The sequence below is a fragment of the Lepus europaeus genome, chromosome 16 (assembly GCF_033115175.1).
Source record: "Lepus europaeus isolate LE1 chromosome 16, mLepTim1.pri, whole genome shotgun sequence".
NCBI lineage: Eukaryota > Metazoa > Chordata > Mammalia > Lagomorpha > Leporidae > Lepus > Lepus europaeus.
Genome location: NC_084842.1, coordinates 27,483,827 through 27,501,663, shown reverse-complemented (window position 1 = coordinate 27,501,663; position 17,837 = coordinate 27,483,827). Strand labels below are relative to the sequence as shown.

General features: G+C 44.3%; 1 protein-coding gene across 1 annotated transcript; it reads left to right on the top strand.

Moving 5' to 3' along the window:
- Positions 1–164: 164 nt before the first annotated feature.
- Positions 165–8,064, top strand: ING2 (inhibitor of growth family member 2). The gene is made up of 2 exons (XM_062212863.1): positions 165–471; positions 6,057–8,064. The coding sequence occupies exons 1-2, from the start codon at positions 294–296 to the stop codon at positions 6,725–6,727; spliced, it is 849 nt and encodes a 282-aa protein (XP_062068847.1). The 5' UTR covers positions 165–293; the 3' UTR covers positions 6,728–8,064.
- The last annotated feature ends 9,773 nt before the right edge of the window (positions 8,065–17,837 follow it).

The window sequence follows — 17,837 nt, the reverse complement described above, 5'->3', positions numbered from 1 at the left end:
GGCGCCAGCTCCGCTGAGGGGGGGGGATCCCCGCGGCTCTCGTCCTGGGGAGGGCGGGGGGAACGGAGGGGGAGCCCTGATCTCGCCCCGCCCCTGGGCTTGTTACCGCGGGGGCGGGGAGTGAGGGCTTCTTTTGGGGGGAGTGGAGGTCGGGGGACTCGGCGGTGCCCTCCGGAGCGCCGGGCAGCCGAGCGGACGAGCCGCGGGGAGCGCGGCTTTTGCATGTGCGGCTGCTGGATGCGGAGGCGGCGGCGGCGGCGGCGGCGACCGGGAGCAGCAGCGGCGGCGGCAGGATGTTAGGGCAGCAGCAGCAGCAGCAGCAACTGTGCTCGTCGGCCGCGCTCCTGACCGGGGAGCGGAGCCGGCTGCTCACCTGCTACGTGCAGGACTACCTCGAGTGCGTGGAGTCGCTGCCGCACGACATGCAGAGGAACGTGTCCGTGCTGCGGGAGCTGGACAACAAATATCAAGGTAGGGGCCGCGGGGCTCCCGGGCACGGCCGCCCGCTGCCTGCCCCGGCTGTGCCACTTTGCCTTTCTCCGGTGACAGTCTCCGCGAGTGCAACACGGCGGGGCTCCTGCCGTGTGGGGCGGGGAGGAGGAGCTGGACAGGGGGGCTCGAGGCCCTCGCCTTCCCCCGCTGCGGGCGGCGAGGACTTCGCCGGGGTCCCCGGAGTGGGGGTGGGGGCCGCGCGTCAGCCCCGGCTGCAGACCCAGCGGCTGCAGCTGTCGCGGAGGGGAATCAGCCATTTTAAGCAGCATTTGTTCCGGCTCTTGCCGGCCCCGTGCCGCAAGCCCTGTCGCCCGCCGAGGGAGTGTGCAGCCAGGCGGGGGGCCGCGGCCGGCCGGCCGGGCTCCCGCCGGTCTGCGGCGCCCCGCGCTCCCCACCCCCTCCGGCCCCCGGCCCCCGGCCCCGAGAGGAGATGCATTGGAACGTGTGGGGGGAAGGGGGAGGGAGAGGGCCGCGAAGGCGGACTCGGGGCAGGTCCCTCCCTCCGCGCTCCGGCTCCGGCTCCCGGCTCGGGAACCGAGCGGTCTGTCCCCCTCTCCCGCCCGGGGGAAAGTTCCGGGCTGCCCAGCGCAGTAGCCTTTGCCCAGCTCCTTCTGCCAAATGGCTAAAGGGGGAGGGGTCTCCCGCAGAGAGGGGAGGAGAGGGGTGTGTGAGGCCGGGAGGGCCCCCGGCCCCTGGGGGCGGGGCCTGCGGCCGTGACGTAGGCGGGGGGCGGGGACGCGAGGCGCTCCGCCGGCCTCGGAAATGGCTAGTGGCTGCAGGGGCTCGGGTGGGACCGGCTGCTTGAGAGCCAGTCTGGCCAGTGGCCCGTTCGCTCGGGCCCAGCAGAGCCAGAGCTGGCGTCTGTGTGACTTTTCCCTGTCGCAGCCAGTCGGTCGGCACGGGGACACAGCTGCTGGCCCCGTCGCTGTCCCTGAAGTCTCGTAGGTTCCGGGCCGTGTGTCACTTCCGGGCCCCGGGAGGAAGTGGGTTGGTTGACTGGGCAACCGCCCGGCGTCCCTTCGCCCCCGGGGCGCGACTCCGCCAAGTTTCAGTGTCGGGACGAAAACCACCCTTTGTGGTCAGACCCAAGAAGCTAGAACAGGGAATCGACCTTTGTCGCGTAGTGTCGTTCGTCGTCCACTCTCCACCTGCTGCGAGCAGGGGAGAGGTTGACATCGGATCGGGAGTTGAAATGTGTTGGATAACCCCAAGTCGAGGAACAGACCTTGGACACGAGCTTCTTGTACCCTTGCTCTGTTTTTCCCAGTCACGTCACTAATCCGATGATTTCAAGGCATCCACTTCTAGAGTGACTTCTGTGGCCTGTAGCGTGTAGCGACATTTAAGTCTGTTGTTGAATGCATAAATTTGTCCTCTGAATCCATATGATTGGTAGGGCCGATCTCTTAGTGGGAATAAAGCTGATACTGATTGTCGCTGTGTGCCACTCACTGCACCAGATCCAGGACATTATATGAAGTAAAACTGATTTTTACAGGTAAAAGTAACTTGTCCAGTTCGTTGAATGGGGATTTTTTTGTCTCCTAAGCCTGTTACTTTAGGTGAATGTCCTTTGTTTCAAACTGTTTAAGCCTTTTTAAGTAAGAGTTGTCCGATGTTATTTTTTCCGATGTGGTGCACATATGTGAGTCGTAACCCAGAAAATGATACGTATGTGCTTAAGAGTTGTATATTGAATATTTGTGGTTTTTCAAGTGGTAACTTTGAAGATTGTAAAGCCTGTAGATTTTTATACTTTAAAGGCACAAATTTGCCTTCACAAAACTTAAACTATTTGAAGTTGGGCAGAAATGCTAGAATTTGTTGATAGAGAAATCTATTTGACCATCTATAATTGTCATAATTAGTTCTGGTAATATGAGTGATATGGTAGGACTTAAAAGATTGAGAGATTGTCAAAATTCTCAATTCTGTAAAGTTGTGATTAACTTCAACATTAATAGAAAAGCAATAGAATTTTCGCTCTGTGCACATAGTTGCTAAGCTCAACCTTTATGGTTTTTTACTAACTTTACATACTGTTGTGTTCTTGGTTCGCTTTCATTTTTTTCATTTGTTTTAAACATTGATTTATTTATTTGAAAGTTACAGAGAGAGATCTTCGATCCCCTGATTTATTTTATTTTATTTTTTTATGCAGAACTATATAGCTTTACAGTTACAAACTTGATACACTTCATAATTACAGCTTTAGGAACATTCTTCCCACCATGCCTACATTCCCACCCCTGGTTTATTTTAAATGGCCGTAACTGCCAGGGCTGGCCCAGGCGGAAGCCTGGAGGCAGGAGTTTGATCTGGGTCTCTCGGGGATGGAGGGACCCAGGCACTTGGGAGGTCTTCCTCTGCTTTCCCAGGCACTTTAGCAGGGAGTTGGATGGGAAGTGGAGAGGCCGAGACTCAAACTGGTACTCATATGAGATGCCGGTGTTGTGCAGGCAGAGGCTGTACCTGCTATGCCACAGTGCTGGCACCCATTTTCATGTTTCTTATTTGCTAGTCCTTAAGTATTTTTTTTGGTTGGGATCTAATAATTAGCGCAATATTTAATGATATAAATTATATAAGCATTCAAGAAAATTTCTCTGCAACTATTTGAGAAAATTCCTGAAATTGCTGATGAACCTATAAAATAGAGAATTAAAGAAGAAGAGTTTCATAATTCAGTAAATTATTATGGGATATGACATTAGATAACCTTTATTTTTTGTTTTAGTATTCTCATGCAAAATTAGGTAAATAACAACCTTTGAACTAAAATTTAATATTTAATTTCAAGTGCCTTTCATGTTACTTATAGCAAGTACCTAAATTGTGGGGTCCACTATATAGATCTGACAGTTCAAAGTCTGGAGTTCTTTCCTCTTGAGTTTAACTTCACATGTGAAAGTGATGTCTTCATGGGGATTGGATGAGAAAATCTTTGCCACATAGATGAGGGCTGAGTAAATGTTAGTTTCCTTTCTTCTGTCACTACATAATTCATCTTTATAAAAATGTGAATTTTTGTCTCATGGTATTAATGTACTGGTATTGCATAGTGTAATTTTTATTTTTATTATTTTTATCTTCTGTGTATAGTATAATTAATTTCTAACTCATTATTAGATGCAAAATATTTGGAATGAGGTTTAGCTTTTTAAAAAAATCCTCATTTTTTGTATGTCTAAGGGCAAAATACTTAATTTCCTTATTTTTGCTTTAGAAAAACTAGTTTCTTAAGAAATCCACTTAGGGGCCTACCTCAGTAAGTGGGATAGACAGGAACTTTGTTCAAAAGCACGCCATGCAAATATGATTACCTTCAACTTCATAGTGGTATTTTGTCACATATCCTAGGGTAAATAGTAGTCCAACAGGTGTTAGTACCTGAAGTTTTCAGGGAGGAGATAATTCATATGAAATGAATGTTTGATTTGTGTTACCTTACTTGTAGACAGCACCAGTGTGTATATTTTACTTGTCTAACATTTCTGTTCTTGTATTTAGTAATACTGGAATATAAAACAGTGGTATGCCAAATGATACTATGAATTAGATTTTTTTTTCTACCTTTAGTAAGCTGGATCTCTCAAATAGCACTGTATCTAGGAGCCGGCGCTGTGGCACAGTGGATTAATAAAGCCCCAGTCTGCAGCGCCTGCATCCCATATGGGCACCGGTTCATGTCCTAGCTGCTCTACTTCCGATCTAGCTCCGTGCTATGGCCTGGGAAAGCAGTGGAAGATGGCCCAAGTCCTTGGGCCCCTGCACCCACGTGGGAGACTGGAGGAAGCTCCTGGCTCCTGGTTTCGGATCAACGCAGCTCCGGCCATTGCGGCCATCTGGGGAGTGAACCGGCAGATGGAAGACCTTTCTCTGCCTCTGCCTCTGCCTCTCTGTAACTCTGCCTTTCAAATAAATAAATAAATCTTAAAACAACACACAAACAGCATTATATATCATAAGGGTAAGAAATTGAACAGATTTTAATAAGCTAATCTTGAATTATTCATGACATCTGAGACTCAGATTTTTACATAGCATCTAGTGACTCAGCTATTTTTATTTGATTTAAGTAAATGTCCCAAATGCTATACAACCAAATCAGCAGTTTTAAAAGCTTAGAACCAACTGCTGAGTTATCTATTAAAGCACAGTGATCCAATGCTGACTTTACTGTAATTTTGTTAGTGGTTTGTTTAGATGATGCCAGAACCAGGACCTACTTTGGAAATAGTTTGATTTTTCAGAATTTCACATCTGATAATAAAATAAAAGACCCATTGAAACTAAGATGATGGGAAGTTAGGAGTTACTTACTCTGCTTGGTTCAAGAATGTCCAACAATCTGATGTGAAAGTGAGGAGATAGTGTCTATCTAGAATCATGTAGCAAGCTAATGCTCTAAACACAGTTGGGTGAGAATCTGCAGCCCAGTCCTGGAACCTCTTCATGTATTGTAGCAGGAGTATAGCATGTTAACTTTACGTGGAGGGTTATTTTGATATTCAAATGAAGTATAGGTGATATGGCAGTAGGTAGACTCTAACCCGATATTCAGTGTCCTTGCCTTTGTTAACTACTTTAGATTTTTAATTGACCACACGTCTTTTATCCTGTGAACATTAATGATTATTTTAGTAATAATCATTAATATTAATGAACATTAAAGTTCTAAGTTCTGTTTAGTAGTTTATTTCTGAGTATTGGATAACATGGTCTTTATATGGAAAATAATGTATACGTAGTGTAGGGAAGTATAGTTTCATGGTATGAGTTTAGTTCTAACTTCACCAGTTCTATAAAAAATAACTGACTTGTTTCCAGTGTTGTGGTGCAGCAAGTTAAGCCGCCACCTGTGACTGTGGCATCACATATGGGCACTAGCTCGAGTCCCGGCTGCTCCTCTTCTGATCCAGCTCCCTGCTAATGCACATGAGAAAGCAGCAGAAGATGGCCCAAGTAGTGGGGCTCCTGCACCCATGCAGGAGACTCAGATGGAGTTTCAGGCTGCTGGCTTCAGCCACTCCCAGTCCTGGCATCTGTGGCCATTTGGGAAGTGAACCAGCAGATGGAAGGTCTTTCTGTCTCTCTCTCCTCTCTCTCACTACCTTTCAAATAAATGCACACATAACTTTTTTTTTTTTTTGACAGGCAGAGTTAGAGAGAGAGAAAGGTCTTCCTTTTAACGTTGATTCACCACCCCCAATGGTCGCTACGGCCAATGCTCTGTGCTGATCCGAAGCCAGGAGCCAGGTGCTTCCTCCTGGTCTCCTATGTGGGTGCAGGGCCCAAGCACTTGGGCCATCCTCTACTGCCCTCCCAGGCCACAGCAGAGAGCTGGACTGCAAGAGGAGCAGCTGGGACAGAATCCGGCACCCCAACCGGGACTAGAACCCAGGGTGCCAGCGCCGCAGGTGGAGAATTAGCCTAGTGAGCCATGATGCCAGCCTAAATAAATGCACACATAACTTTAAACAACACAAAACAAAATAACTGACTTGAAAATGTTATATGTGCTAACACACAATAACAGTCTCATTTTTCTTTTCTTCTGTTAGAAACATTAAAGGAAATTGATGATGTCTATGAAAAATATAAGAAAGAAGATGACTCAAACCAGAAAAAACGCCTACAGCAGCATCTCCAGAGAGCTTTAATCAATAGTCAAGAATTGGGAGATGAAAAAATTCAGATTGTTACACAAATGCTTGAGTTGGTGGAAAATCGTGCGAGACAAATGGAGTTACATTCACAGTGTTTCCAAGATCCTGCTGAAAATGAACGAGCCTCAGATAAAGCAAAGATGGATTCCAGTCAACCAGAAAGATCCTCGAGAAGACCCCGCAGACAGCGAACCAGTGAGAGCCGCGATTTATGTCACATGACAAATGGGATTGAAGACTGTGATGATCAGCCACCTAAAGAAAAGAAATCCAAGTCAGCCAAGAAAAAGAAACGTTCCAAGGCCAAGCAAGAAAGGGAAGCTTCCCCTGTTGAGTTTGCAATAGATCCCAATGAACCTACATACTGTTTGTGCAACCAAGTGTCTTATGGGGAAATGATAGGATGTGACAATGAACAGTGTCCAATTGAGTGGTTTCACTTTTCATGTGTTTCACTTACCTACAAACCAAAGGGGAAATGGTATTGTCCAAAGTGCAGGGGAGATAATGAGAAAACAATGGACAAAAGTACTGAAAAAACAAAAAAAGATAGAAGATCGAGGTAGTGAAGGCCGTCCACATTTTAAAGCGTTATTTGTCTTTTATATAATTCGTTTACTTTCAGAAAATGTTTTAGGGTAAATGCATAAAGACTATGCAATAATTTTTAATCATTAGTATTAATAGTGTATTAAAAGTTGTTGTACTTTGTCTGTGACCTTAATTTTCTGCACTGAATTACCAAATATTTTAAACCAGGTAGTCTTCAGATCACCTGATGAGAGGAGCAGGGAACAGGGAGAGTGGGGGTGTGAACATTATAAAGACATCACAAAAAACCATGCCTATTTCATTTTCACTTAAAACTACAATGCTGTTTTTGGGGAAATAAACACAAATTTTGCTAGCATTTTAGTTCTATGTGCTTCAAAAAATTTAGATATTGTTGGATTTCTCTCTAAGCATCAGATTATCTTGGGTAATTTAAAATATGAACACTATATGGTTTAGAGCTTCTTTTTCCCTAGCCCCATCTATTATACACCTGTTCATCTCTAGTCTTCCAGGAATTTATGGAACTAGAGATAAGAATAATTTGGGATTCCATGTGGAATAATGTGCTCTTATTAGAGTATTTGCTGCTGTATTTTCCTTAGTAGCATTTTGATACACTGTCAGTAGTCCATTTGTAAATGCCTTGCTGCTTCTTCACAGATAAAATTAATCTAGTGCTTAATAAGGGATTTGTTTTGGTTTTGTTTTAATTGGGACAGGTAACTAGTTAGGACACCAGAAATGCTGCCATTGGATTGTATTGGCAAAATTTGGGTTATGTAGAATCATGGCTCAAGGTTGAGCAATTGAAAAAACACATCTTAGTATTTTTCCATGTGACCCACCACTGGGATGCTTAGCCAGAGGCCTATCAGTGGGAAAAGGGCATATACTAGTCTTATAAATATTGCCTTTATATCAAACAGTTGTTTTAGATGTTTTTGCTAGTGGCAATAGTCAGTTCATTTCAGTCTCAATCAGTGATTATATATTATTTTAAATAATAGTGTATTTACCTTCTTAACTTTCTAGTATTGGTGCTGTTTGATGTTTTCCTGTTTGATGAGCTAATTTCATTATAATAATGCAATTAATAATGTATTTGTAAATTGAATTTTCCAAGATTCTGATATTTTAAGGATAAGCATCTGATGGATACGTGTCCACATGTTTGAAGAAAAGTTTGGTTTTGGGGGGCAGCAGATTGACTAGTCCTTTAAATCTTTGTGTAACATACTTTTTTATTCATTTCTTCCTAATCTGATGATCTTGATTCTTTTTGATTAACATGTGAAAAATCCTGTCTGCTTGTTTGGAAAAAAAAAAAATTGTTTTTTTTCTCTTCTCACTCTCCTGTGTGACTTTCAGGCATTTCATTTCACCTCATCTGAGTTTCAGGTCATTCACTTGTAAAATGAGTTGGCTTACATATCTCCAAGGTTCTTTTGAAAATCTGTAGTGTCTGTACTGAGTGAGGACTTTAATAATGAAATCACTTGTTTTTTTCCTTTGATTAATTTTTCCTCCATTCTGACATAAGACCGTAAAGATGAGTTTAGGAATAAGTAAATGCACACTACTAGATTAGACTTACCCTAGGAGGATTTTTGACTGATGGCCAGAGCCATCAAATTACTTGAGTGAGAATTACTAGGCAGCACGATTAAGAGTTTATTTTGTTTTAGTTATAAAGAAATACTTTCTCTTTTGAAAGTGTACCGTTTTGTTTTAGTGATCATAGACTAGTTATAAGAATGGAGGTAATTATGTGACACCATTAAAGTAACAAATATTGGCAAGTCACAATATATGTGACTTTTATAGAAGTCAGCACTTCATAATTTTCATAAATTTGCTTCCGCACATGTGGGAGGAGGAAATAAACTTGCTAATAGGAAGTGCCCAAATATGGATTGGACTGGACATGAAAATAGACCTGAAAAATCCTGGAATTGTGCTCTCTTTAAGACCTACTGTGTGAAACAGTTTTATTGTTATGAGTATCATTTTGTTTTCTATGCCACATAGGACATGGAAGTCTTAAGCTTGCGTAACATTATGATTGAGCTTTCTTTTGTTGAGTATTCTAGATCTCATACCAAGTACCAGTGCTTCCCAAATTTGTCTCTCCTTGGAATTACCTCAGGAGCTTTGCAAAATACTGATACTTGGCCCACCCCGGTAATTGTGATCTTGATTCATTTGCAATGTGGCTTAAGCATCAAAAAGTTTTTTGTTGGTTGGTTTGTTTTAAAGGTCCCTGTTCTGATGTATTAGTTTTGGATTTTTTTTTTTTTTTTTTTTTTGACAGGCAGAGTTAGACAGTGAGAGAGAGAGACAGAGAGAAAGGTCTTCCTTTAACGTTGGTTCACCCCCCCAAATGGCCGCCACAGCCGCCAGGCTGCGCCAATTTGAAGCCAGGAGCCAGGAGCTTCCTCCTGGTCTCCCATGCGGGTGCAGGGCCCAAGCACTTGGGCCATCCTCACTGCACTCCTGGGCCACAGCAGAGAGCTGGACTGGAAGAAGAGCAACCCAACCGGGACAGAATCCGGCACCCCGACCGGAACTAGAACCCGGGGTGCCGGCGCCACAGGCGGAGGATTAGCCAAGTGAGCCGTGGCGCCTGCTAGTTTTGGAATTAATGTCACATTTTAAAAATTTTGTCCTATTGAAAATAATGGGTGAATTCTTCTACCAGATTTGTGCAACTCAGGCGTATATAAATATGTTGATACCTACAGGTAAATTTATCACCTGCCTCCAACAATTCCACCACCAATTTTTTTTTTTTTTTTTTTTTTTTTTTTTAGGATTTATTTATTTATTTGAGAGGCGGGGAGGGGGGGGGGATTCTATCTGCAGGTTCACTTCCCAAATGGCCGCAACAGTTGGAGCTAGGCTGATCCAAAGCCAGGAGCCAGGAGCTTCTGGGTCTCCACATGGGTTCAAGGGCCCAAGGATTTGGGCCATCTTCCACTGCTTTCCCAGGCCATAGTAGAGAGCTGGATAGGAAGTAGAGCAGCTGGGACTTGAACCGGTGTCCATATGGGATGCCGACACTGCAAGCGGTGGCTTCACCCTGTACACCCACCAGTTCTTGAATGCTCAATAACTGGATGCTACCTAGGGGCTGGCATTGTAAAGAGTTGAATAAAAAAAAAATTTCCCTGCTCATGGACCAAACATCCTGAAGGAAGAATGAAGATACATAGAGTGTCAGATAACTATTTTAGTGCTAAAATGAAAGTAAGGCAGAGTTAGCAGATACTAGAAGAAAAGGGTGAGAGTCTAGTGATGAAAGAAGGCCTCTTAAAAAAAAATCTTGGAGCTGACAGCAGGAATAAGTAGAGCAGGCAAGGATTTGGGGGAGGGGGGAGTAGAATAAGCTTGTCAATTTGACTAAAGCAGAGCACTATTCTGTAGCGCGGTGTGGAAGGGCTAGCCAAGGTAGGTTTTTGGAAATCAAGGTAGGAAATTTGCAAAGCCATTGAAAGCTTTTGAACCATGGTCTGATTTATTTTTTAAAAATATTTATTTATTTGAAAGAGTTATACACAGAGAGAGGGAGAGGTAGAGAGAGGTCTTCCATCCGCTGGTTCACTCCCCAATTGGCTGCAACGGCCAGAGCTGCGGTGATCAGGAGCTTCTTCCAGGTCTCCCACGCAGGTGCAGGGGCCCAAGGACTTGGGCCATCTTCTGCTTTCCCAGGCCATAGCGGAGAGCTGGATAGGAAGTGGAGCAGCCGGGACTTGAACTGGTGTCCATATGGGATGCCAGTACTGCAGGCGGTGACCTTACCCACTACACCACAGCACTGGCCCCTGATTTATTCTTAAAAATCACTTTGGCTACAGTGTATGCATGAATCACCTCATTTTGTTAAAATGCAGAGCCTGGTTCATAGTCTGGTGTAGGGCCTGCATTCTGCATTTCTAACAAGCTCTTCAGTGATGTTGAGGCTGCTGTGGAGGGACCCAAATTAGGGAGGAGTGAGCCCTGGAGTACTCCACCAGGAAAAGAGGAACCAATAAAGGAGCTTTCTGGGAATTCATAGATTAAACCAGAAAAGTGTGGCACACCGGAAACAGAACAAAGTGTCTAAAGAAGTGAGTCATCAGCTCACTCAAATACTGCTAAGGTAGCACTGAATTAACCATTAAAAGGAGGTTGCGGTGTGGTGGAGGGGGGATTGCTGAGTTTTTCCAAGCGGCAAATTTAGGGGATGAAGGCCTGTTTGGAGAGGATGGTGAGCAGAAGGGGACTTCTGAAGCAGAGGTGACAATTCTAGACAACTCCAGCTTTGATGTAGAAGGGAACAGAATTGAGTTGTAGCTGAGGGGATAATAGCATGGTTATGTACCAGTGGAGTATTTCATTAGGAACGAATGAATACTGTAGGGAGGAGTAGAGTATTGCAGGATGGAACTCAGAAGGGGTTAGTCTTAGTAGTCAAAGAGAAAATTCATTGTCAGTAGGGAAGGTGATGTTTTACTTATTTAAATACAGTTGTGTGCCTATTGTTTGCAAGGCATCGTTTTAGGTACTGGGGATTAAGCACTCACTATAATAAAAATCTGACCTATTTGTGTTGAGATTGTGCTGGAAAGAGGCGGCTAAATTTGGTACTCGGAAAATGAGATTGCTCTCTAATAGCTTCCACTCACCCGGTAAAAAGCCTAGAGTGGGAACGGGGTGTTAGGAGTGTGAAAAATTTCTTAGAGGTGTGTGTGAGGTATCACTTGGGAGAGTGGGAAAGCAAATGAGCCAGGAATGCCCCTCAGAACTGTGGGGACACTGGAGACGAGCATAAGTGCAAATTAGCCGAGAACTTAACTCTGTTGCCTGGATGCAAGTGTGGAAGGAAAGAAACACAGAACTTAAATTTTAAAAATCTCTAGCAAGCCAGAAAAACTCCATCTCCCCTGTCCATATTATATACCCAGATGGCTTCCTCTGAGAGTCCTGTCCCTACTCCCACCTGAAATGGAGGGGAGCAAATCTCCAAGGAATATTTGCTATAAATGGGTCGGCAGCTCTTCTGCTCTTCTACATTGATGTAGTTTTATGTCTTTCAAAATATATTGTAAGGTATTTTGGAATGACTTACTCTATGATTGCCTAAACTCTATACATTGATAAGAGAAACCATAGTTCTTTTACCATTTCCTATTTTTTAAAGTATTTATTTATTTGAGAGGTAGAGTTACAGAGAGAGAGGGAGAGACAGAGAGGTCTTCAGTCCTCTGGTTTACTCCCCAGAATGGCAGCAACGGATGGCCGGGGTGGACCAGGCCACAGCAGGAGCTGCTTTTGGGTCTCCCATGTGGGTGCAGGGGCCCAAGGACTTGGGCCATCTTTCGCTGCTTTCACAGACTTATCAGCAGGGAGCTGGATTGGAAGTGGAGCAGCTGGGACGTGAACCAGCGCCTCTATGGGGTGCTGGTGCCGCAGGCAGAGGGTTACCCTGCTGCTCCACAGCATCAGCCCTCTTTTCCTATTTCAACATGAGGGAAGTGCTCTGGACCAGGATTCCACGGATTCAGTTTTATCTGTGGTCTCAGGTCACTCAACCTGGGTGGCTTTCCATTTGTTCGAAAGATAGTGATTTCATATGTGATTATCCTATACATTATAGAAAGACTTTGATGGATAGTACTATTTCCACATACCATCCTACTCTTATATTTAAAAGTATTATTTACTTAATACTTTAATGGAAATAGAGTCACTTTTACAAAAATAAAAGACTTATTTGAAAGGCAGAGTGACAGAGAGAGGTACCTTCTATCTGCTGATTCACTCCCCAGATGCTGGCAACAGCCACAGCTGGCTTGGCCAAAGCCAGGAGCCAGGAACTTCATCTGAGTCTCCCACATGGGTGGCAAGGACCCAAGAGCATGTTGCCTCCCGGGCACATGAGTAGGAAACTGGATGAGAAGCGTAGAGTACCAGGATTATGAATAGCATTCTGATATGGGATGTGGGCTACCCAACAGGCAGCTTCACAGGCTGTGCCACAATGCCCACTCCTGGACTCACTTTTTGATGTAAATTCATCTTTTTAAGAAAGGAAGCTTTTCACTTTGGTAAATGGAAAATGAGTATAATTTTCTGTGAATAGAAGATTACCTTAAAATTTAATGAAAACAGCTGTTATTAAAGTCTAGCTGTGTGGTATTGCCTGTGAAAACAGCCCAATGTCTACCCCTTAATGAAATAATGGTAGGTAAGGGTGAAAAGATGCACATCAAATTGAGTCTATCTGCATGATATAATCAAAAGGATTTAAAGAGTTTTTTTTTTTTTTTTTTTTGATAGGCAGAGTGGATAGTGAGAGACAGAGAGAAAGGTCTTCCTTTTTGCCACTGGTTCACCCTCCAATGGCCGCTGCAGCCGGCGCATCTCGCTGATCCGAAGCCAGGAGCCAGGAGCCAGGTGCTTCTCCTGGTCTCCCATGTGGGTGCGGGGCCCAAGGACTTGGGCCATCCTCCACTGCCTTCCTGGGCCATAGCAGAGAGCTGGCCTGGAAGAGGGGCAACCAGGATAGAATCCGGCGCCCCGACCGGGACTAGAACCCGGTGTGCCGGCGCCGCAAGGCGGAGGATTAGCCTGTTAAGCCACGGTGCCGGCCTTTAAAGAGAATTTTTATAATTCCTTATCATACTACTCAGAAACACTTGAAGCAACAGATTAACCACTGTAGTTTCTTTACTTTCAGTATAAAACAGAAACAGCATTTTTAAGTTTAAAGGCACTTATCTAGCTACATGCAAGTGGATGTTGCTTTTTAATCAAAATTCCTGCAAACACCATGAAATACTGACTGACATCATCAGTCTTAGGGTAACTGGCAGCATCCTGACGCCACCAGATTTTCCACTCTTCTGATTTCTAATCTGAGCATTAAAAAAATATGGCAGCCTTTCCACTGCTTTTTGGAAGTTGAGAGAAATTTCCTGGGCCACCATTGTAATATAACTGTTTTGGGAGCACACCTTCTAGACTTGGGGGAAAAAAAGTCTGGAATTACCTAAGTAACTTTCTCGATTACCCACTTGCTAATGGGTTCTGGATTTAGCAGAGTATCCATTAGAAAAACAAAAATTCTAATTTTCCTAAAATTGGGCAACAATGTGCGTGTCTAATAAACACTGGGGGAATGAGGTTTTTTTTAAACTACAGCAGTGGGGCCAGCGCCGTGGCTCAATAGGCTAATCCTCCACCTGCGGTGCTGGCACACCGGGTTCTAGTCCTGGTTGGGGCACCACATTCTGTCCCAGTTGTTCCTCTTCCAATCCAGCTCTCTGCTGTGGCCTGGGAGTGCAGTGGAGGATGGCCAGAGTGCTTGGGCACCTGCACCCGCATGGGAGACCAGGGGAGGCACCTGGCTCCTGGCTTTGGATCAGCGCAGTGCGCTGGCCGCAGTGGCCATTGAGGGGTAAACCAACGGCAAAGGAAGACCTTTCTCTCTGTCTCCCTCTCTCTCACTATCCACTCTGCCTGTCAAAAAATAAATAAATAATAAAGTACAGCAGCGGGGACAGCACTGTGGTGCTGCAGGGTAAGCCACTGCCCGAACTGCTGCCATCCCATATGGGTACTGGTTCGAGTCCCAGCTGCTCCACTTCCAATCCAGATCCCTACTGATACACCTGGGAAAACAGTTGAGGCCTGCCCAAGTGCTTGTGTCCGTGAACCCACATGGGAGATCCAGATGAAGCTCCTGGACCCTAGCTTTGGCCTGGCCCAGCCTCAGCCATTGCAGTCATTTGGAGAGTAAGCCAGCAGATGGAAGTTCTCTGTTTCGCTCTCTCCGTAACTCTGCCTTTCAAATAAATATATAAATCTTAAAAGTACAACAGGATATTTTGGTATTTTGGATAGCTTTGCCCCAATAAAACAAAGTAGTCTTTCAGATTTGATTGTACTGGATAAAAATTGTCCTGACTTCCTAAATAATGTCCTTAAAACCTTTTTGGCATAGAGTGGGACATGAACAAGTATGGAGTATGTTCATCCTTTGATTCAGCGTCAACAATGATATCCTTAAATTTTGCTCCAATTTGGAGGACCATTTGCCTCTGGACTTGCCTCAGAGTGATTTTTAAAAATAAATTTGGCTGCTTGTAATGTTTTTGTTCTTTCTTGCATCTGACACTGTCTAAAAGCATATATCCTTTTAGTTTGTTTTGTGTGGAACAAGCATTTAGTCCAGTTCGAGTCTAGGAAGCAACAGATTCTAAGGATCTAATGTTTGAACTTCATTGTATGGTTCTGAGTTTTTAACTATATGGATTTTTTTCTTCCTTGTTCTTGACTGTGTTCAATTAGTAGTGTTTCATTATATATTTGCTTTGCACAGCAAGATCTAATTACTTTGTTTGTGCAGAGGCCTTAAGTTATTTATACAGTACACTAATCTTAGAAACAGCCCACATAGACACACAGGTGTTAGGCCAAATGGCTACTTTTCTCCCTGGGTGTTGAGGTCTTAGATTAGTAATAGAGAATCAGCCTCAGTGGGAAGTAATGATTTGGGTTCCAGTAGAAGCTGCTTTTCCAAGGATGTAAAATGATAATGTACAGCATTTCAAAGTCTTTAACACAGACTTTTCTTGCTTTTTTGTGCCTTCCTGAGATGTAACAGGAACCCCTGGATATCAGAAATTTTCTTCTGTGATCTTTAGAACGCTTTGCTTTTTGATTACAAATGTTCATTTCCTGTCAATTTGTAAAAAGTACATTTCACAGATGGAGAAAAGTATTCATAAAACACTGTAGCAAAATAGTGACTGAAAAGTCCTTCAGTTTCAACAACAAAACCTGGTGGCAGCTTTGACTATAGTGTTTGAGGACTGCATCCATTTTTTCCTACATTTCCATTGTTTAATGTTGCTTTGGGATAATTCTGGCTAAATTTAAGTGTAACTTAATGGAAATGACAGTCTAGCACTTCCCTATGACTAGTTAAGAGAGGAAAAGAGGAGCTGGTGCTGTAGCTGGCAGCTTAACCTGCTGCGCCACAGTGCCGGCATCCCATATGGGCACCGGTTCCTGTCCTGGCTGCTCCACTTCCAGTCCAGCTCCCTGCTAATGCACCTGAGAAAGCAGCTGAAGATGGCCCAAGTACTTGGACCCCTGCCACCCATGTAGGAGACCTAGATAAAGCTCATGGCTCCTAGCTTCAGCCTGGCCCAGCCTTGGCCATTACAGCTATTTAGGGAGTGAACCAGCAGATAGAAGATCTCTCTTTCTCTCTGTAACTCTGCCTTTCAAATAAATAAATAAATAAATCTTTGAAAAGGAGAAAAAGATAGATGTATCTAAATTATTTTCAATTTAAGTCTTCATTGTAGTGAAATTCATCTTAAATTAGTTATTTCTCTTTCCAGTAGTAGATTAAGTGCTCAATTATCTTGAGGGATTAAAAACTTTTTATAATTTTCATGTCATTTGTAGGCTCAAGACAAGAGTCCTCATCCTTTTAGGCTAAGAAGAATGAGTTTAGGATCTCAGAAAAGCTCTTTTGTAAAAAATACTTTATGTGTGAGAGAGTTTGCAGTACATGCTTTAGTATTCAACTGCTGGCTAATCCAGTAAATTGTAAATAGCCAAAGGTTGTTTTTTTTTTGTTGTTGTTGTTGTTTTACAGGCAGAGTTAACAGTGAGAGAGAGAGACAGAGAGAAAGGTCTTCCTTCCATTGGTTCACTCCAAAAATGGCCACCACGGCCGGGACTGCGCCGATCGGAAGCCAGGAGCCAGGGTGCTTCTCCTGGTCTCCCATGCAGGTGCAGGGCCCAAGCACTTGGGCCATCCTCCACTGCCCTCCTGGGCCACAGCAGAGAGCTGGACTGGAAGAGGAGCAACCGGCACAGAATCTGGTGCCCCGACTGGGACTAGATCCCGGGGTACCGGAGCCGCAGGTGGAGGATCAGCCAAGTGAGCCTCGGCACCAGCCAAAGGTTGATTTTTTATACTACTTTATTTCATATCTGGGATTAAGGTAGATGATTCACTGATTTGTCATTTCTTTTCCAGATATTTGCACTTTTTTCCACTTTTTATGCTTCACTGAGATCTGTCCTACCGAGGGGCAAAGGAGGCAAATATGCAACGAAAGAGAATTTTTCTGAATACAGTCATTTGTAAATAATCCTCAGGTGTAAACTAAGAGCCACTTGTTTCCCTGATGTATTTTCCCAGTTCTGTCTCATCCTGACTTTTGACATAGAGCAAACAATTCAAAGATAAAGTCGAATGTGAAAAAATGATTTGCCAAAGCATGCCACATAAAACTAGAAGCACGTTTTTCCGGTAACTAGGCAACATCCTCTGGGTTGGATGAGATTAGGCTCCAAACCAGAGCTTGTCAAAGTATTCCATGGATGCTAATCTTCCCTAGAAAGCTGGCATACTTTGCATTTTATATTCCTCCTCTTGAAGATTTAGAAAGTACATACATTAGAAAGTACAAATGGGGCCGGCGCTGCGGCTCACTGGGCTAATCTTCCGCCTGCGGAGCTGGCACCCCGGGTTCTAGTCCCGGTTGGGGCGCCGTTTCTGTCCCGGCTGTTCCTCTTCCAGTCTAGCTCTCTGCTGTTGCCCAGGAGTACAGTGGAGGATGGCCCAGGTCCTTGGGCCCTGCACCCACATGGGAGACCAGGAGGAAGCACCTGGCTCCTGGCTTTGGATCTGCACAGCAGGCTGGCCGTGGCAGCCATTTGGTGAGTGAACCAATGGAAGGAAGACCTTTCTCTCTGTCTCTCTCTCTCACTATCTAACTCTGCCTGTAAAAAAAAAAAAAAAAAAAAAAAAAAAAAAAAAAAAAAAACCGTGTCACAGAAAGATGGGTCATATTCAAATACACTGGCTAACCCTACTGTTAGGGAGTTACACCCCACCTCCTCACTTTCTTACATCCCTGGGACAGGGGTCGTTATGCCATGCATACCCTTGATTAAAGGTAAGGTCAAGGGTAAGGGCTTGCACCTTCCCTGTGTTTGTTAGACAGTCATACTCAACTGGGTGGAGGAGGTATACCTGTTTAAAGCCTTCCTAAACAAATCTGATTGCTAGTAACAATGCTGTTCAAATCATTGTGTGTCCTACTAGCTCAGCCT